This window comes from Asparagus officinalis, chromosome 7 (assembly GCF_001876935.1).
Source record: "Asparagus officinalis chromosome 7, Aspof.V1, whole genome shotgun sequence".
Lineage (NCBI taxonomy): Eukaryota > Viridiplantae > Streptophyta > Magnoliopsida > Asparagales > Asparagaceae > Asparagus > Asparagus officinalis.
In genome coordinates, this window is record NC_033800.1 from 92,426,414 (window position 1) to 92,448,333 (window position 21,920).

A 21,920-nucleotide genomic window follows, 5' to 3' on the forward strand; every position below is an offset into this window, starting at 1 on the left:
AAAACACATTTGAATGTAATCTTTTTTCATAGAGGACTTTCTGCACTATGAAAGTACATAAGTAGATGTTATTTTTGTTTCGATAGGGAATTTGAATGTAATCTTTTTTCATAGAGGACTTTCTGCACTATCAAAGTACATAAGTAGATGTTATTTTTGTTTCGATAGGGAAAAAACTAAATGCTTGTTTTGTTTTCTACATAAATAGGGATATTAAGAGTAAAAATTTTCTTTAACTTGGATAAATGTACGTATGATACTTTCTAGGATTGAAAGAGGGCTTTTATATTTGTTAGATATGTAACTAACTAATTACAATGTTACACTAAGCGCAAGGTGCCGACCTGACGCCTAGCGCCTAGGCAGGGCCTGCGGATTTATGTTTTTTGTTTAACTGAAGGTGGAGGAGATTTTGTTGAAGGTTTGAGGAGGTGGAGATGTTTGGAGTTGGTGGAGGAGGCCAAGGAGGCAGGGGGACGTGAAGGCGGCAATAAAGGAAATCAGATCATGACCTAAGACGGTAACCTAAGCTTTACTGTTTGCATAAAGGCTCATGCTTCCCTAGGCGCTCCAAAGACCTAGGTGGATAGCATAAGTATTGCATAGGACTAGACGGGAGCCTAGACTGCTTTTTAAAACTATGACTAAATAAAGTTGTGGCTGTATGTCACATTGCTGGAATGACTAGTTATGAACCTGCAAGAAGCCTTTTATGAGAACAACGCAAGACATCCACTGTTAAATATCCATTAGTTATCTTGAAAGGAAAAAATTTCTCTCTCTAGTTGGATATTGGAATGAGAACACTTGGTGCAAGGTGTGATGATCATCTTTTTCCATATACTCCTATTCCTCAAATCTTTCGTTGAAAGTAAGCAAGATCTTGAACCTTTTTTTAATCCTGCTTTTCATGGAACAATTTTCTTATCCTTATTATACTTGGTTTCAAGAATTATATGAACCTAGTGATCCCATTAAAAGACACAGGAATATAAGAATTCACCATAATTAACTAAATTTTGAGCATCCTGAGACTATATATGTGTATTTGTCATATTTAGGATGCTTTTTTTCCTTATTGCGCAATACACGGTATGAAATGTAACATTTGATCATGTCCCATGTCCAAGTATGCCTTGTGTGCTATCAAGTATTCTAAACAACAAGTTTAAATCTTATTTAAATACGAAGGAATGCAAGCTTCAAAAGACTGCTTTCTATATTTAAATGTCATATTCAATTTTGTTTATTTTTTTACTGGTTAGACTTACTATTTATAGGAGATCTAAATATATATTTCTTCCATCAGTTTGTAACGGTTTGGTAGTACTGGAGATTAATGCATTTTCGGAACATCATGGAGTGTAACTATTAATGGTTGGTTACACAAGAATATGCTAGGTGAAGTTCAGTCATTTACAATTTCATATCAGGAACTTATTGTTGCACTCAGGTTCAAGTACAAACTGTTGGGTTCTACCTCATGTTCATTACATACATGGTGTAGCATGGTTTAAGATTTACATTTAATTTGGTGATTATTTCCTTCAAGCATTTTTATGTCATAGCTAACTATAAAAGGCATTTGAAATCACTGAATCTTGTGAAAAGTCTTCCCAAATTAGCGTATTTATGTTTTGATTGAGGCATTCATACTTATGGTTGCAAGCTACATATGTAATTGAATTTATTATTATTTTTAGGAAAATGGATATCAATTGCTTTTCCTGAGTGCACGTGCAATTTCTCAGGCTTATATAACAAGGCAGTTTCTTTTCAACCTTAAACAGGTGATTTTCACGTAGATTTCGTGGTTCATTCTTTTACATTTTGCACCTAATTTCGCTTTGTTCATTATATAAAGTTTATTTTTTTCTTACTGGACATTTTGTATTTTGCATTCTGTATTTTAGGACGGAAAAGCACTCCCTGATGGTCCAGTTGTCATATCTCCTGATGGACTCTTTCCATCACTTTATAGAGAAGGTGATCATATTTAAGCTTTTCACTTCTACATCGCGATTGCTTTCCAGTGTGCTTTGGTTTCCGGTTTGTATTATGATTTACATGACCTTATATTTCCCTGGTTTTCCCAGCAATAGTTTAATCAAGATGGTGTTATTAAGCATAAATTAGGAAATGATAGGATCTGTCAGATATATCAAGCGAAAGTTCTGAGAATTGTAGAATCAAACTAGCATTACTTCTTTTCTTTTCTTAAAATTTTATCTTTCGATAAGTAAAATTTTGATTCCACTTCAAGGCTCAGTGGTGGTCCTGGTGGAAGGAACAATTAGTCAATTCATCTGAGCCTGATTGTTATAATTTCTCAGGGGTTATCCAGTCATCATAATAAGTTGAGACATGTAGATGGATAAGCAATCTGGATAATATTATATAGAAAATACCCGTTTGATGATGCGGAACAACATTATTTTAGTTTAGAAGTGGATGAGTTTGGAGATAGAGAATGACCTAAACTCTTTATCTTTTAGCAGTTGAGTGTCATTATCTTAAATGGTTATTAGGTTTATATTCATTTAATCCTTTACAAGCTAGCTTTTACTAGTTCGTTGAGATTTGAGGTCTTAAAGACTTTTATCTTTTAGTTAACTGATTGAGATTTGAATCTCCTATAAAAGAATTTGTTATTGTTATAATGGTGAAGCTATGTTTGTTGATTGAAAAATAATGAATTATGTGTTGAGGCCCTGAGGGTGTGATTTCTTCTATTTTTTTGAGGGTCCTATTCTCCTGTTTATTCTTGATGGTGTGATTAATTCTTTGAAGGTGTCATTCCCTATTTTCCTACATTTAGCTTTAATTTCCCAATTTCACTACTCTTCAGATTAGTTCGCCATTAATTGTTACCAAAGCAATCTTCACTTCATCCATGAACATTAAGATCTGAGGTGGATGTTCTGGAAGTTAGTTGGCTTCAAACTAGACTTGTTGCAATAGAGGCAAAGCTTGGATTAGTCTAAGAGAAGACAATTGAAGTATCACTGTCTTCATAGGGAGTCTACTGCAGCTTTTTCATTTACTGCCTAAACCTCCAACCAGTTTCTTTCCATTGTTGAAACATATCACCAGTGCTATTCAAAGATGCAAAACTGCTTGATGCTTCAATCTTCTCCATCTCTTCATTATCCAATAAACATCTCTTCTATCATTAATTTTGGAGTCAATGTCACACATGCAACAGCAGGCAAAGAAAGTGATCATGTTATCGTTCAAATTTTTTCCTAAATGTAAGTTTCTTATTCGTCCATGAGAACATCTAGTTTGGAGCGAGAGTCTTTTCATGGAGACTTTCAATGATTCAATTAAGCTTGATGAAGGGCTTTAAAGACATGATCGATACTCAAGGATTTTCATTTGGTTCCATTCAAAACTTGAGGTCACGTATTATCCAACCTTGAGTAACATCATTTCTGTTTAAAGTGAGCTTGGAGATAGAATATGGCCTGAAGCGTTATCCATTAGCAGACTGCCACCATTTTAAACAATTATTGGACTTACATTTGGTTATTGGATTTGTTTTATTGGTTGTGTTTTTATCCTTTAGATGTTATAATTATCTTTTAGGTGAGATGAGAACATGATTTGCTTTTTTGTTATTGCTTAGTTGAGATTTTAAGTTACAAAAAAAAAAAAAACACTTATCTTGTAGTGTGTTAAGATCTGAATCTCTTTTGAATTTGGTTTAGCTAGAGGAGGGAAGCTATTGAAGGTGTGATACCTGAGGCTGTGATTGTCTTCTCTTGCTTGTTGAGTGTGGGATTGCTATCTTATCTCTGTGACTGTGTCTAGTGCTCTAATCTAAATGTCATTCACCTGCTTGTATGAAAGGGGTTTTAGTGGAAGGGAAATGATGAAGAGTTGTCATAGATCTTTCAAAGCTTTTTCGAAGATAGCTTCTTGCACTTAGGGTATACCCTTATATCCTTATATATTCATAGCTCATACTCAATAGCTGGAAGCGAACACTGCTTGACATCCATTTGTGACAGTATTGTTAGGTCAACAGATAGGTCTTTTCAGGCCAATATATATACACACGTCGGATGTCCATTGGTCTAGTCAAATCCGCTCGTAGATGTGAGTGAAGATGAGTCGACCCTTTGTCTCAATTTGAATTGGTGTAGCTGGTCAGTGTACGTAGGTTGGGGAGCTTGCCCATTGACAGACAGTGGTATGGTCGAGTTTGCTCGTCAGTAGATGTACGTTGGTCGGTTGAGCCTAGTCACTCATTGGCGAGGCCCATTAGCTGATGTATGCCGCCTTGATCGAGCCTCATCGCTCGTTGGTTTGGCCCTTCGATTGACGTATGTCGGTCAAGTTGAGCCCATCAGTCAAAATATGTCAGTTTAGTCAAGTCCGCCTATCGACGTGAGTTAAGGGGTTGATCTATCATCATGGTCTATTTCGCTTCAGTTGGTCGATATATGTCAGTTGGGTTGAGTCGCGGATTGACGTACGTCGATCATGTCAAGCTTCTGTTGACGTATGACGGTCCAGTTGAGCCCTTCTTCCGATTGACATACGCCAGTCCAGTCGAGCCCTATCGCTCATCACCTTAGCCCATCAGTCTAAGCCTTGTCGATTGATGTACACTGGTCAGGTCGAGTCCTGTCGCTAATGGTGCAACCCTATTGGTTGATGTATATTGGTTCGTTCAGGCTTGTCGCTAGCTGCCGATTCATGTTGGTCAACATACCTCAGTCTGTTCAAGCCTCGTGGTTTGCGATCAAACCCTTGTTACCCGTGGTTGATCCTCTCGTTTGTCCTATTGCCTATGGTTGAGCCCCTTTGCACGCAGTTTCTACGGTGGTCAAGCCCCCTCACATGTAGTGTGAGGCATTGCTCACGATGTTTGAGCCCTTGTGCAAGCCCCTTTGCATGCATTCTTTGACAGTCGTACGTCGATATGGATCGAATGACTGGCGTACGTCGATCAACAAATCTCGATCAGATCGTCATTCATTCTTTGACGGGCTATAGCAACGAGTTATGGTGTTTGACTGATGTACGTCAACGGACAGGGTGCTCCAATAAGCCATGGGCTTTATTGGATTGACTTACGTCGAATGTTGGCATGCGCCAGCGAGCGGCCATGCTTGATTGGATGGACATACATCGATTGGTAGACATGCTTAATCGGATAGCCGTACGTTGACAAATTAGCTCAACCTCCCCAAACTATGTTGATGCATGGGCTAGACTTTACTGATGACATCAACCAACTGTAGTGATGCTAAGGGCGATGATAGGTCGACGCATCTTCACTCGTGTTGAGGGACAAGCTAGACATGACCTACATACATCGACCAACGAGCACCACTGGACAGACGTATGTCGACCGATGGGCCGCATTAACGTGTAATAGGACTCAACCAGGTTGATGTACGTCAAACAATGGGCTTTACCCAGAAGAGATCGCGCTCGACCGGTCTGACGTAAGTCACTAATCGACCTAACCGACGTACCCAACCAACTCCACCTGTGTAGACCTTAATGATGCGTATTCTATCTTCACTGACATTGATGGGGAAGCAAGGTTTTAAATGTCAGATGTCGGGTTCATGTCAAACAGGCTAAAATTCATGTCGTATAGCAGAAATTGGGGATTATGTCGGGAAAGATGAAAAAAATATCGGATTGTCATACCGGATGGTGTGCATATGTGTAATAAATATTATAAATAAAATCTAAACATACTTAGATTTTAGGTGATCCTAACTGTAGGAAGGTTTGAGGTGACCCTAACTGTAGGAAGGTTTGATCACTCGATTTGAAAGTTGACATTTCGTTCATGGAAGTAATCGAGAAGGGATTTTGGTTTTGACCCTAACTGTAGGAATGTTTGACCAAATGAGAGTTTGAGACGACCCTAACTATAGAAAGATTTGATCACTCGATTCGTGGACCTCTCGTTCATTGGAGGAATCAAGAGAGCATTTTGCTTGTGACCTTAACTGTAGGAAGGTTTGATCACTCGATTTGATAGTGGACATTTCGTTCATGAAAGGAATCGAGAGAGGATTTTGGTTGTGACCCTAACTGTAGGAAGGTTTGACCAAGTGAGAGTTTGAGGCGATCCTAACTGTAGGAAGGTTTGATCATTCGATTTGAAAGTGGATATTTCGTTCATGGAATGAATCGAGAGGTTGTTTAAACATAAAAAAGTAAATAACTTATGATGCTTAAGGTTGATGTTGAAGGAAAAAGATGAGAAAAATGGACTCCGATGTTGGCGGTTAAGAAGAAAGAAGATAGACTGATATTGATGTTAAAGAAATAGCTCGGAGAAGAGACCGATGAGATGTCAAAGGAGAGTGAAAATGTGAGCGACGAAAATTACTTTAGTCTTTTTTTTTCCATTTCCCTTAATTTATCGGTTTGTCTTTGAAAGTAATATTAAGACAATCAAGAATTTAAACCCAAACCTGATTAGATAAACATAACTAAAAAATCGGTCAATATAACCGATATGTCTCCCGACATATCCACCTGACATATCCGACATGTCCCCCGATACATCGACATATCCACCTGACATATCTGACATGTCCCCCGATACATCCGACATGAATCCTGAAAACGCAATATGTATTAAAAGGCTCCATATCGTGTCGGTTAGCCTTTAAATCCGACATATCGACCAACATTTAAAGCACTGTGGGGAATGGGGGCTTGGGGGTCTCGAGCAGGCCGATGTACATTGAACGACAAATGGGCTTGACTGGACCCTGTATGTGGATGAGCGGGCATAGACTGGTCCCACATACGTCAACTTTAGGGCTTCATAAAGGCATTGTGGCCAATAACTAACACTTGTTATTCTAAGAAAAATAACTAGTGCTCTTATTACCGCAAAATCTACCCGTCACCTATTATACAGTTTAAGTGATGAAAATTTTAGAGGACAACATATTGGGTTGTGTTTGGCAATTCCAAAATAGGATTGAGTTTGAACTAAATTTTGCTTAACAAGATTAGAGTTGGTCCATGTAGGGGTTGGTCCAAAATAGAACTATAAGAAGTTTAAAGACTAAAAATTGAACTTAAAAAACCAGTTCAAACTTGAGTTAAGTTTAGCCAAATTAAAAAGTAGTTTGAGACCATACTTATATCCACTAAATCTAGTTCTTTAGGGTTTCCTAACACACCCTTAGGAGAAATTGAAAACTTAACCAAGCTCGATAAACAATGAGAGCATATAAAGAGCTTTCCTGTAAATTTTTTTTAAACAGATTACAGAAAGGCTACGGTAAAAGAATCTGGAAATAGATCATTGCTGGATTCCAAGTTAAGGTTGATGAACATACACATACTTTAGTTGTAAGTTTTGAATCTCAAAAAGGACATACTTGATTTATGCTAAAAGGAAAATAAAGGATGAAAGTTCCAGTGAGAAGAAGATATTTGCTATGTATCAGTCTAGGGGGCTAGCATGTTCATTTGGGGTCTGAGTTAGATTTTAATTGGCATGTGTCAATCCAGCAAGTAAATTGGCATGTCCATTTTCAAATTGATATGTACAAATTGATATGTACAAATTGATACATGCCAATTGATGCATACAATTGAAATCTTCTAAGAAGTCAACCACTTGTTTTTCAACCTAGCGTGTACATCTGGGATAGCATATTCATTTGGGGTCGGAGGTTAAAATCCAACATGTCCAGCGTAAAGAAGATATTGATAGTTCTCCGATCTTCTTGCAGGATTTTAAACTCAGACAGACCCCAAACTCATTAAGGGGAAGCTTATGAATTCTAACGAGAATGGTTCTCAGAGTCTTAGCAAGTGTCAAACATAATGAAATAGCTATGAAACGCCTAATCAGGCCCCTTTTTAAGGGGGACCTGATTAGTTTCATGCTAAATTGTCTACTCCTTTTCTGTTTTCGCTATTCAATAACCTCTGTCATCCTAATTATGTTGTAGTCAAGTTTTGCCGCCTTCTTAATCAGTAGTAGAATCCGAACCTAATTTTGTATGCCTAAATACTTTGTAATTAAATCTCTCTAAACAGACGAACAAAATAAGCAAATCAAAAAGTGTATTTGACTATCCCTATATTGTCGTATACCTTACCTGTACTCAAGTATATGAGCTTCAGGGTGTACAATCTGTAAAGAATAATTTTCTATTACTAAAGTTGGATATTGTTTGAGCGATAATTCTTTATTAAGAGCAAACTCAATAACTATGTTTGGCATTCAGTTTCAGATAATGGTAACGCTTACACGGTGATATTTTTCACTTACTAGTGAATTACCTGCAAAATAAGGAAGTTGAGATAACACATGGATAAATTAACAAAACTGTTTGCCTTGGTAGCCAGAACAACATGAGATAACCTAATGACTCGACATAACCAATCATGTACTTTGGTAGAAAATTTCGTAAAAGTTTCAACCTCAACATACTAGTCCTATCCGTTAACAAGGATGATATCATTTTCTACGTGAAAATAAGGAAAAATGAAGTGAAAATCATTTATACTGTAATACTAACACGAGGTATAAGGAAATGGGATTTGTAACTTGGAAAATAAGAACATTCTAAACGCTAATGTTGAAGTTTCAGGACTGAACTTGGTTGCTCATGCTCCTCTCCAAGATATTTTTACATGAATCTTAAATAGGGAAGGTCTCGACACATAATCGACGAACATACTAGTGATCCAAAAGCTTAGCCATTGATTTATCCTTTTTTATGCCTCCTACTCTCTTCTTCCTCTTCTCATCTTTCTATATCCTTTGTTCCCTATGGTTATTTTTTCTACTTCTTTCTACTACCTTCGTTTCTAGTCCTCTTCGATTTATTCATTATGATTTTCAAAATAAAAAGGCTGAATAGCACTTATATAACCAATACTTATACTACTTTAGCATTTATATACCCTAAGTTACAAAGTATATACCCTAAGTTACAAAGCATAACAATTATATACCCTAACTGGGTCGGCTTTTGAATTTGATTAACGGTGTTAAAAATCACCCAATGGACGAGAATGCTTCTCCATTTAAACCTCATATATCCTCTTTCTCTCTCAAATAAACATCTTGTTTCTTCAAATTCCTTTCTCTATCTCTTAGAATATCTTCATTCTCAACTAGCTTCTTCGGTTTAGTCGTCAAATTCAACTTCTTTTCTCTTAATTTCTCCTCCATATTTCTTAAATTATTCACAACTTCACTCTTCACTTCTTTATGAACATGTTTCTCATAAAATAGCTTCTTAATCACAACTTGAGCTTGAGGAGGGAAGGATTTGTCCTTCTATTAAAAGAAGGGGTTTTTGTCTTTTAATCCAAAGTTTTACCTTCACTTATTAAAAACTCGCTCACTTTCATAAACAAACATACGCCCAAAGTATCTCTTATGACTTATTTTTAAATTCAATCTATACCATACTCTCATACTTTATATTATATATCCATACAAAAAAATCCAAAATAGTCCTTTTCTCTCTTCTTCTAAACAACAACATGCTCTCCATGCATGAATGGTGATAGCGAGAGAAGTTTATTTTTGCGCGCTTCTTCCTTTACTGCCCAAATCCTAATTTAGTATACTTCCCTCATTAAAATCACATCTTTTCCTTAAAAATCTCTTTCTTCCATTAATATTTCTTTTCATAAAAGACATTAATTTTGTTTTAATGTGATTTCTATTTGTAATCATTAAATATTTCTTTTCTATAGCTCCAGAACCACTAAAAAGCTATATTATACCAATAAAGATATACACTTTAGTCATAGAGAGTTATACTTCTGTATTAGTGCTATACTTTTCTCTCAAGAAGCTATGTTTTTGAATAAAGTGTTATACTTTGCTTAGTAAAAAATTAATAACTATTAAGCTTTCATATTTTTATGTTAGTCAATCCAATGGATATTGAATCTTAATAGCTATTAAGCTTTCATATTTTTATGTTAATTAGTCCAATGGATATTAAATCTTACTCTGTTTGTTCAAACAATTTCTTGACAACATACTACAGACTATTAATTTCCTTCCTATAGTCCTAAAATCAACAAAGAGCTATATTATAATAATAAAGAGATACACTTTAGTCATAAAGAGCTATACTTCTCTATAAGGTGTTATACTTTGCTCCTAAAAGCTATGTTTTCGTATAAAGTGCTATAGTTTGGTTAGCTTTGGTGAATTTTAGTGATTAAGTTCACCTAGAATTTGGGAATGGGCTCTTTGAGTTTAGTGTTTTGTGAAACCAAGGAAGAGAGAAAAGAGAACCAATGGATTTATTTGGGGAAGAAAGGCAATTTTGGATTTTAGAATTTTTGGAAAATACAATATAGAGTTTGAGAGTATATTACCAATTGGGTTTATAAATAAGTCATAAGGGGTACTTTTGGTGTATAGGTATTTATGGAAATGGCTGGGTTTTAATTAAGTGGTGGTAAAACTTTGGGTTAAAAGACAAAAACCCATGTAAAAATCGGGGAAGAAGATGAGTTATTGTGAATTAAAGAAAAGGAGAATGAGTACTATTTAATAATGAGAAATGGGTAGATAAATATGTAAATACTTCAATCAATGAGGGTAATAGTCATTTAAATTTGACATGTGATTATTACAGAAGAATATTCTTACGGCTGGGTAACAGAAGGTAGCAACGTTCAAATGTTTACAAGTTCGGGTATATAATTGCCACATTTTGTAACTTAGGGCATATAAATGCTATAGTAGTGTAACTATAAGATATATAAGTGCTATTAAACCAAATAAAAAGATAGAAAATAGTTAAGCTCCATTTAGCCGACTCTTTAACAGCAACCTTTAGGAACTATGTCTATTGTCTCGATTCACCAAGCATCTTTTACAACCTTGAGTTAAGCAGTGGTTAATTTACTTAATTTAATCTATGTCATAGTTTTTTTCGTAACCCAAACCTAAGACTATTTCTAGAATCAACATAATACATTGGATAAATCGAATTGCTTTTTTGTTTGATAAGGGGTGCAAATTTGATTCATGGAAATCTGGAAGAATTACTTTATTGACTCACTTGTAATATCACTGAATGGACTTAAGTGGATTATTTTAAATGTTTGATTCTAATTGGTGCAATAAATAAGGTTTTTTTTGTTCCAAACATTTGTCTAAAACTTCAATATTATGTTCATTGATGTAGAACACATTAATGCAGGATGAAAATATTAGATTCATGCAACTAGAAGATTAGATTTTTGTTACAATTTCGTTTTTATGTGTTTGTTTTTTCTTTTATTTGAGATATTTAGTTAATATTGAATTGTTTGTTTAGCTAGGATGGAATTTGTTGTTTCGTTTTATTTGTTATTTGATGTTCTCTGTTTGTTAGGATTAGGATTTGTTTTGTTCATGTAAAAGGGATTGTTCTTCTTATTTTAGAGAGGAGAGAAGAATTTTTGTGAGAAATTATGCATGTGAAAGTTTTTAGGCATGTGAAGTGCCATGCTGGGAAGCCTAACATTTGTATCTTTTTTTTAATTGAGAAGTACTATTTTAATATTTTGTTATTTCATTTTATCCAAGTAATCATCCTCAACAGATTTTTATCCTTTCGTTTTATATTAATTGGTAGCAGAACAAGTTGATCCATGATTTCAAATTACCAATTGCAATAAAGAACTAACATTCCACAATTGAGTTGTAAATACTTCTTTTGGACTTCAAGTTCAAACAGATTTGTCATCCATCCTCAAAATCAAGGTCGAGTTTTTTTCAAGCAGATTGTTTTGATGCAAGACGAGAATATTAGATTCATGGAACTAGAAGATTAGATTATAGTTAGAATTTTTTAAGGATTTAATTTATCTTTTAATTAAGATCTTTAGTTTGGATTACATTTGTTGTTTATTTAAGGTTGAATTTGTTACTTTGTTAGGTTTGTCATTTGATGTTATCTTTTTTGAGAATTAGTATTTTGTTGTTCCTATAAAAGTGATTGTACTTCATCATTTTAGGTGAGGAGGAGAGAAGAATGTTTGTGATAAATTTTGCATGTGAATTGTAGCTGGCTATGCATGAGTTGTGTGGCATGTTAAGTGTCTAGATGTGAGGTCTACATTTGTTATTTTATTTTATTTTATCCAAATCACTTTCCTGAGAAAATTTCCATCTTTCCATGCCACATCACACATTCTATATTCAAGCCTATATATGCTAGTAGAGCGGGATTTGTACAAGTTAAAAACCTATTCTACATCTACTGCTTGAAAAATGATAGTGTTCATAACTTAGTATCTTGTAATTTTTTTGTGTTTTCATATGTGGAATTACTGATCGAGTTAACAAGTAGATTTGTTCTATACATTGCATCTAGCAGATTCGTTGATTGTTCTTAAAGGTTATCATTTGTATTTCATTAGGTGTAGGAATATATATTATTAAACTATTTGAACTGCAGATTGTTCTTGAAGGTAAAATGAAATTTATTGTGAGTTGCTTTTCATTTAGTATCTGAACTTAAATGTTAACTAGCAAAAGCATAATGCTTTTTTCTGGAACTCTATTCCTTCTCTCTTTGAACAATGTCCATTTTTGTTTTTACTTACTGTCACTATGAATTAGCACTTCCTTAAAATGGTTTATTAACTTCATTGGTTGTAGTTATCAGAAGAGCTCCTCATGAATTCAAGATCTCATGTTTGGAGGTGAGTTTGATACTTCTATTAATGCATTTTGTAGAAATTTATGACTCCAATTTCCAAATAAATATTGAAAATGATCATCATGAATTTTGAAACTTGCAAAAAAAATAAAAATAAAAGAAACCCTATGATGTATTTTTATTTTCTAATATATGTTCCATATGTTATCTATTTAAATTATTAGGAAAATAATCCTATCGTAGCTACCAGTAGAGACCTTTAGCTACCAATTGCGACAGACAATTCATATTTTGTATTATATACTTTTGTCTGGGTCATATAACATTTTTTACCTTTTAATTGTTTTTTTTTGTGTTAATTTTATCAATGTTTATCCATTTGGCATTCATCATAAACAATCTACAAATGCTTTTCGATTCAAAGTCCATCATTTCTCATATATGTTCCCTATGATTTAATTGTTTGGCATTAAGAAGTATGAAAATGCATGGGCACAATGTAACACTGAGATGTACGTCATGGATCTAAAGTTTTGAAAATAGATAGGCAGTGCATGATGCATGAATTTAAGTTGACTGACATTTCTATAATAGAATTAGCATAAATTGCAAAGAGCCCCCCTCAATAATGCTTAGGCCGACTAAATTTTTTTTTCTGTTGGGGGGGGGGGGGGGGGGGGAGAGGAGATTTTGACTGTGGCCCTAACTGTACGAAGGTTTGACCCAGCAGGAGTTTGAGATGATCCTAACTGTCGGAAGGTTTGATCACTCGATTTGAAAGTGGACTTCTCGTTCATTGGAGGAATCGAGAGGGGATTTTGGCTTTGGCCCTAACTTTTATAGGTTTGACCAGAAAGCGAAGAGAGTGGAATACGGGTAGCAAAGAAAGTGCCAACCCATATTACCATTCAAAGGGAGACTTTAATGTTAGGCGTTTAGGACCTAGCACGTTGAGTCTGAGAAACGCCAATGACTGGCAGATGGGAACGTTGGTGGATCCACTGTCGTTTGATTTGATCAGTGGATGGTTTGGTGAGGAAAGATTAACCTATCAGAAGATTGAGTCTCCTCTCATAAAAATAACTCCTAAGAGTTAGAGAATAAGAAGAGACATTCTGACCTTCAAGGTTCGAGCGTGAATTTCTTATTCACCAATTCCACAATGATTGGGTTATCCCTAAGAATACCCATGTGGTATTTACAATTATATATCTAAAAAATAAAATTCACAGGTGCCAAGCACTAATAAATGAGTTGAAGGGGATTAGCTGCTACCGAAGGCATGGATGAAGAGGACTGTTTTGCCCGGGACCTAGTACCACCTCTCGAGCACATGACTAGGCTAGACAATATATGCAATCGAGTCAAACTCTATGCAAAAGCATATACTTAATTCTATATAAGGTTGGTACATCACCAAGTTCATCATCTAGACAGTATCACGAAATATCATATGATCACAACAAATACAATGGAAGTAAATATACAATACTGCAAAGATAAAAAAATCCTACGAATAATACTAAAATATAAGTATCATAAGTCTGATATAAAGATGTCCATCATGAAATACGTAAGTTCAGAAGCCACTGGGCTCTAATATCCACTATATCAGCGGAAAAGAAAATATGTATATAAAGCTAGACACAAAGTAGAAAGGAACCCATAGGGTCTAAAAGATAAATGAACTGGTAGAGGGAAGAACTCTTGATACTCTAATGGAACCTCCTAAAACTCGCTAGATGTAGGAGTGTTTGCACATGGTGAAGTAGAATTCAGCTCTGCAACTGGTGTGTAAGATCAGGACGATCAAAACGACATCTAGCAAACGTGCGAAATAAAGAGATGGTATGTGCAGTATAACAGGTATCATGATTGCATGGATTTTGTAATCGCAAGAAAGACAATATAATGGTAATATCTTGCAATATATCATGATCTAGTAAACATACATGATAGAAGCAAAACTAAAACCATAGCTGACAGATGAACAAAAGATACGACGACTATGTACAACAACATATAACATAAGCGAGTGCATCTGGATCCTTACATTGATCTATCAAGTAGTGTGTGTTAACCATCATGACTTTTAACTCTTATTTAGGAAAGCTCACATTGGATAACTTGTTTTAGAATGCCCACAGGGAACTTAATTTTAGTTTCATATTTGATCTTGGTTTTTGTGCAAATAAATTCCTTCAATACTCTAGCGCTCGAAACACAACTTTGGGCCACATCCCTCCCCAATAATTAACCCACATGAACTTTTTTACTTTATTATACATGGTGATATGTTATGCATTAGGCCCGAACAACTCAATCTATGGAGAACATTCACACATGGGTGCTCTTTTCGACTGAGTTTTAAAAGTTCGAATCATGCTCGTCAAACATCAAACATGAGTCAATCAGCACTTGATACACGCGAATACTTCATGTTGGTTTCTGAACTATCATACTTTTATACATGATTAAGTTTTGAGTGATGAAGGATTACGAGCCTCACTCACTAGATCCAATGTATCCCAAACTGAAAACTTGTTATTGCTTTATCATAATTGTTCTTTATTTGGTGTCAAAAGGGATACCTAATATTCAAACACACAACAATCATCATCGTCATGTATAATTCCATATCACAGTGCCTAATCATGCATACCTCTAATTTTCAATTCTTATTTTAAGTGCATCAACACATCAAAAGTTTGAGGTAGTTTCCTAGCATCAACATGCATAATGTTTGTAGAGTTTAAGGTCATCAACATGGCATAAGTTCCAAGCAATATGAATGTAAACAAGAGCACTAGATGAATAACAACATGATAAACTACTTCGTATAACAACAGAAAGCATAATAATCGACATACTATTCATGATTCTACTTCAAGATGGCATGAGCAAGCATAAACATGCTTCAGATATCATAAGATACAACTACAAGAACATATGAACTCATGATTCACCTCGAATGTATCCAACGATGAAAACACATAATCTATTTTTATAGAACTGAGCGTTGACACTAGGGTTGGCTAGAGTTGACGCTTACCCATGCCACCCTAGACTCCTCAACTTGGAGTGGGATCCTGGTCAAAGCTGGTCAACACAAAAAGCTTGATTGAGCGTTGGCACTGGTAGCATTTGAGCGTCGGCGCTTGATCACTGTAATTGAGCATAGAAATTATTTTTCTCTGAGTGTCGGTGCTCGATCACTGTAATTGAACACAGAAACTAATTTTCTCTGAGCATTGGTACTTACTTTAGATGAGAGTCGACGCTCGTCCTGAGAAATAATAATTTTTGAACTTTCTCGATCCATAACTCGATCGAACTCAACCAAATCAAAATCCACTTTCTACACTTGATTTCTAACAATGAATAAATTTTTTTGGAACAACTTCATCACAAACCATTCGCTATATCAAAAACTACCATCAGAGAAGTTTGAAGCTCTCTTTTCACCAAAAATGGGGATAACCCCTTTTCTCTTCTACTTTCAGCTCTAATCTCAAATGAAGGAGAAAAGGGTGATTTTATATGGAGTTCTCCTAATGGGTCTCAATCCAATGGTTATAAACCCATTAAGGTTTTGTTGAATCCAAAGCCCATTAAAAGCTGGAGACTCATTCTTAAAGCCCAGAGCATTTTAAAAATGTAAACAAAAACATAAAATCCCAAATTTTGGAAAAAGCTCATGAAACCAAGAAAATCCAAATTCAAATATTCTCGTGGTGACGAAAAATGTAAAAGACACGTGCTGCGATCTCATGGTTTGGAGAAATCTAACTGTTCAAAACTATCGAGGGCTTTATCAAAGGTCTAGATTAGGCCGATCTGGGGTCGGGGCCTTACAGGGATTATGTACATTTTTCCCAAATAGTTGTATTTGATCTTTTCATTTATACTAAATGTAGGTTCATGCATCTATCTGGCTATAACCTTGTATATTAATAACCTCACGCATAGAATAGTCTTAGCTCTTCAGCTTCTATTCCAAACTATCTATAGAATAGCTTATCTCATGCTTTGAACTTGTATCGTTTTATATATGACATCCTTTTCAACTAAAATGAAGTAATTACAATAATATGAATTAGTTTCTTTTATGCCAATACGAGCAAACTGGTTTACAAAATCTAAGGTGGTTTATGAACAATTGCTTATGTACTTAACAGGTTTTGGAATCTTGCTTTATTTAGAAATAAATTGTGAACATAAGTAACATGTTTAAGCAGAAATAAATGTCAGTATATGCTTTTATGCCTTAATACCACTATTACAGCCTTCAAGTCATGTTGCCCCAGCAAATCTCAGTACTCAAAATCATTTAACTACATATAGCATGGATCGGGTGGAATCTTAATAAGCAGTAATAAACAAATGAAAAACATCCCAGCTAATAAATTTGATTGGTTGATTTTCTGGTTTCTAAACCACTGAAATAAATGTCAGTATATGCTTTTATGCCTTAATACCACTATTACAGCCTTCAAGTCATGTTGCCCCAGCAAATCTCAGTACTCAAAATCATTTAACTACATATAGCATGGATCGGGTGGAATCTTAATAAGCAGTAATAAACAAATGAAAAACATCCCAGCTAATAAATTTGATTGGTTGATTTTCTGGTTTCTAAACCACTGATATACGTCAAATGCAGGCCTTCACTAAATATAGTACAGTCATGTAGCTGCATGTTCTGGGTTTACAGCACTGCCTGTCATAAATGCAACCAGTGAAGTGTTGAACCTGCTAAATGTTTAGCTTAAACAGAAGTTTAGAAAATGGTGAAAGGTGACAGATTGCCTTCCGGAGCTGAATTATCTCTAAAGTATGTCATAGAACAGAGGCAAAATGAACCACAAAAACATTTTCACTCAAATTTTTTTTATCAAATTTCCTGAGAGGTCTGATGGATAATGGAAATTGGTATGACTAGACGTGTACTTTTCTATACAAAGAAGCATTTCTGCCTTAATAAATGTTCAGGTTCATGGAATAAATTCCTTTAAAAGGTAGGACATAGCATGTCAATCATGCACCATTCTTGAGTATAATTCTGTATCTTTCATCATGATTTTCAAGCATATGTCACAATATGACCAAAGTATCATTAATATGATATGCATCAAAGTTATATACATCTAAATAATTCCCTAAGTCCGGATCTTGGATTTTTGGTCTTCATTTTTCCATAAATAAATTTAATCTCATGTATTGAAATGTGCTCGCTAACATATTTTCATAGACATTATTGTTTTAACATAATTTCTTTTTACGGACCAAATTTCAAATTTGGTAGTATATAAGAAATACCTAAAACTAAAATCACATCAAAATAATATTCAGAAGTGTTAAAAATGCGTACAAAATAGATTTTGACAATATTAATTAAGTAAATACTTATGCAATATGGGCATAAATTTATGATAGAAGGGTATGCTACCTAGTTAATGGAAAAACCATCTCTGTTGTTTTTGGAGTTATATCCTTAAAAAGTCCAAATCCAAATCCAATATCGATCTCTAAATTTCACCACCTGTGCATTCTACTAATTGCATGTGCGTTCTCTTTAATTTTTCGGTAAAGGTTCTTAAATGGAAACGCCATGTACAAATTTTATGGTCTGAAAAATTTCCACTGGTTTATCACTGGGAAACACAAATACATGTCCAATCTTCATCTGTAATTGATACCTACGGCACAAGCTAATACCTTCCAGATAATGGAACATTGCACATGTCTCATTTATGTAGTCCATGTAGTGTTTACTGTGGATTTGGTTACCTGTGGCATAGGGATACATATTTATGTTCTTTAAATATGAGCTGAGATGAATATTATTTTTTAAAGATTGTGATCTTCATGATTCATTTATTATTTTGTAATTATTCAGGACATAAAAGCATTATTTCCTCCAGAATGCAATCCGTTTTATGCTGGTTTTGGCAATAGAGATACTGATGAGATTAGCTACCTTAAGGTTGGCGTTCCTAAAGGAAAGATTTTCATTGTTAATCCAAAGGTGAGTTTCCGGGACCTGTGGACTAGGGAAACCTCAGTGATGTTGAAAGCTAACATAATTTTGTTGGTGACATTGTTTATGGAGAGATGTTGAAAGCTAACATAATTTTGTTGGTGACATTGTTTAGGGAGAAGTTGCCGTACATCACCGAGTTGATACAAAATCGTATACCTCACTTCATGCATTAGTGAATGGAATGTTTCCGCCCATGTCTACAGCTGAACAGGTTAAATCATTACTTACAAGCTAATTGCCACGTTTGTTTAAAAATGCATTACCATTTTGTGGCCTTTTATTAATTAAATATAATTTTCTAGTCAAATAATTTTGTCTGTTCATCTGAACACAAATGTATAGGAGGACTTCAATTCATGGAATTACTGGAGATTACCTCTTCCTGATATCAATATTTAAGCCTGAGCACATTACAGTCTCACTCGTGAGTTGTCAGTACTGACATAGGAAGCGGGGAAGGAGCTTATTGACATCCATCACTTGTATTCTTTCAATGTGGGTTAGTTTCTTTTTGTATTTCATTTCTGAAATTTAAATTTTGCATATTTTTCTGGATTAGGTTGTTACATATGGATTCCTTTTTAAACAAAAAACGTCTGGTAAAACCATCTCAGTTTTCTAATGAACATTTTACCTTTTCTTGTTCAAATCTATCTGTATAACCAAAATACATTTTGATACATACACCTTGTTTAATGGGATGAACTATCGTGTTTTGTTCTTCTTGTTGTAATTCTGTGTTTATATCTAAACTGATATTCTACCCCACTCATCATATTTTACATCATAAAATACTGGATCTATAATCAACGTATTTTTTTGTCACACTACGGAAGATCAGTTCAGTTTGTTATTACTTGGTGTTGGGCAAGGGATTCAGAAGATAATGCGGAATATGATCCCCCTCAATTACACAGTTTGTGAGGATGCACAGAATTAAATACATAGGTCAAACCTATGAAAAACGGAAAGAAAAAAAATCACAACTACACTAGCACTTTTTAATGAGGAAAAACCTTTGAGGGCAAAAATCTCAAGGTGATCGCGACCACCAAAAGAAACTTCACTGTGCCGAAAATGTTTACAACCCGAGTGCTCTTTCTTCCCCTGAAAATCTTGGACATAAAAACCTGAACCCTTCTAAAGAAACTAAGAAACAACTTGAGATAAAATAAATTACTGGCGAAATCGGCGAAACCACCTTGAAGAGCCACCTTCAATAAGCTTCTTCCTTCTATCTTTTCTCTGATGGTAAATCTTGTATCTTAGAGTTTCGATCTGGTGGAATACCCATGTATATAGTATTTCCAAAAACGAACCCTAATTCAAGCAGAACACAATTTTGATTTGGCCAAAAAAAAGACCCAAAACGATTGTGACAGCATGCAGTTTCGCAACACTGTTGCAAAATACACAAGAACCACGTGCGCCTACCACGTGCTGTTGCAAAGACAAGGCAGATCCGTGCATGCCTATTGCACGTTGTTGGAAGCCTCCTGACATCATTTATTGCTTCCGAAACTCTCCGTTAATGCCTCCACAAGCCATTTTGACACCTGAACAATGTTGATTTTAAACTCACATAAACCCGGGCAAACCTTCAGTGTAACCATGAATTTTCTCTACGTAGGGAATCCACACCCAACACATGGTACATGATAAACGAATTTAACAAAGTATGTTTTATGTGTTTCTGTATATACTAATAGTATTGGAAGTTGCAAGGTAGCTTGGCAGTTTAGAAGTTGCAATGTAACTCTAATAGCTTAGTAGGTAGAAGAAAAAGTATATATAAATACAGGATTTTAGCTATAAACCCAAGTTTTACCCCAATTTAATTTTATGTCCACTCACTTTTGAAGTCATTCCAAGGCCAAAAAGGCCCCATCAACTTTAATAAAATTATGGACTTTTAATATGTGGTCCTTAAATTTTTCATATTTACAAAACTATCCCTTAAGTGATCAACTTTCAAAAAAAAAAATCCTTAAAATCAACACATCATCAACTTTGTTGGATATGGTGAGTAAATATGTGACTATTTGTTGATATTTTCACATTGCGTTTACAAATTAGCTTATAAAAATTGATGGAATGTTGATTAGGGTTTTTTTCCTTTTCCAAAGGCGGTGATTCGGGGGTAGTTTTGCAAACAACGAGATGTGGAGGACGATTTTAGAAATATGCATGATTAAGGGTATATGCACCAAATACCTAAAATAGTATAGTAATGAATAAAATAAAATATAAAAAGTGATTTGCTTATAAAGACCTACACCTACCCACTTCCAAAATACTTTTAGACCAAAAATACTCCACTGAATTATTATTAAGCGCACTTCGTATTTTGTCAACTTTGTGTACGGTGTAAGTAGCTAAATTCTTTTGTAATTTGCCACAAATTTTGTAGGGATTACGTATATATTATACATTGTAATTTTAACATTTAAACTGTTGTTCTTTTTTGGCTTTCCACACTGATGTCACCGCATCATGAATTGTAGATGAGATTTTTGGCTATAAACTTGAAAGTATTACCCCCGCTTAGTTTTAGATCTACTACCTCTAAAAGCATTTTGCCTATAAATCCAAAGTTTTACCCCCATTTATCTTTAAACTAGCCCACTTCAAAATTACTCTTGGACCAAAAATACTTCACCAAACTTATTTTAACGTCACTTTGTATTTTAGCAATTTGTCATACAATGTAAGTTGTAATGTTCTGTTATAATTTGCTATGTTATTGTCCTAAGTTGTTAGATATATTGTATCTATTACTATTATTTAAGAAAATGCTTTTGATGAATATTATTGGTTCTATCCTATGTGTGTCATGAAATAAAAAAATTCAAGCAATGTCCTCAAGAATACTATGCTTTAAAAGTTAATGCAAGGGGCACAATTACAAAACTAAAAAAGTAATTAATTCAAAATTCACAACCATCGTTGGTTTTAATTAATTGAGATATAACTCCCCCACGTTCATATTCAGGTCCTCAGAATTCCATATGGTGTATTATAAGGATTAGTAACTTAATAACTTATATCCCCAATGTTTAAACTATTATTTTTTGGTTTTTTTTCTCTCATAACGCTAAACTGTAGATACACCCCCCCCCCCCGTTGCGCCAGTGGGTTTCATATGCAAGCCCCTCAAATCCCATATTTGTATTGTAAGCATTAGTAACTTAATAAACATGTACCTCGAGTTGTAAACTATTTTTGGTTTTTTTTCCCCGCTACAG

The 21,920-nt window shown here is 34.7% G+C and overlaps 1 protein-coding gene across 3 annotated transcripts in view; it reads left to right on the forward strand.

The window, feature by feature from the left end:
- LOC109848961 (phosphatidate phosphatase PAH2-like) overlaps window positions 1-21,920 on the forward strand; it is a 30,381-nt gene that overhangs the window by 6,635 nt on the left and 1,826 nt on the right. Inside the window, exons 5-10 of one of the 3 annotated variants that reach the window (XM_020418700.1) lie at window positions 1,704-1,790; window positions 1,914-1,986; window positions 12,632-12,675; window positions 18,532-18,660; window positions 18,788-18,886; window positions 19,018-19,174. In XM_020418700.1, coding sequence (XP_020274289.1) covers window positions 1,704-1,790; window positions 1,914-1,986; window positions 12,632-12,675; window positions 18,532-18,660; window positions 18,788-18,886; window positions 19,018-19,074 — 489 coding nt within the window. In that variant the 3' untranslated portion in view covers window positions 19,075-19,174. Of the gene's footprint in view, window positions 1-400; window positions 521-1,703; window positions 1,791-1,913; window positions 1,987-12,631; window positions 12,676-18,531; window positions 18,661-18,787; window positions 18,887-19,017; window positions 19,175-21,920 lie in introns of those variants that run through there. The other 2 variants (XM_020418699.1, XM_020418701.1) reach the window with 2 other exon arrangements.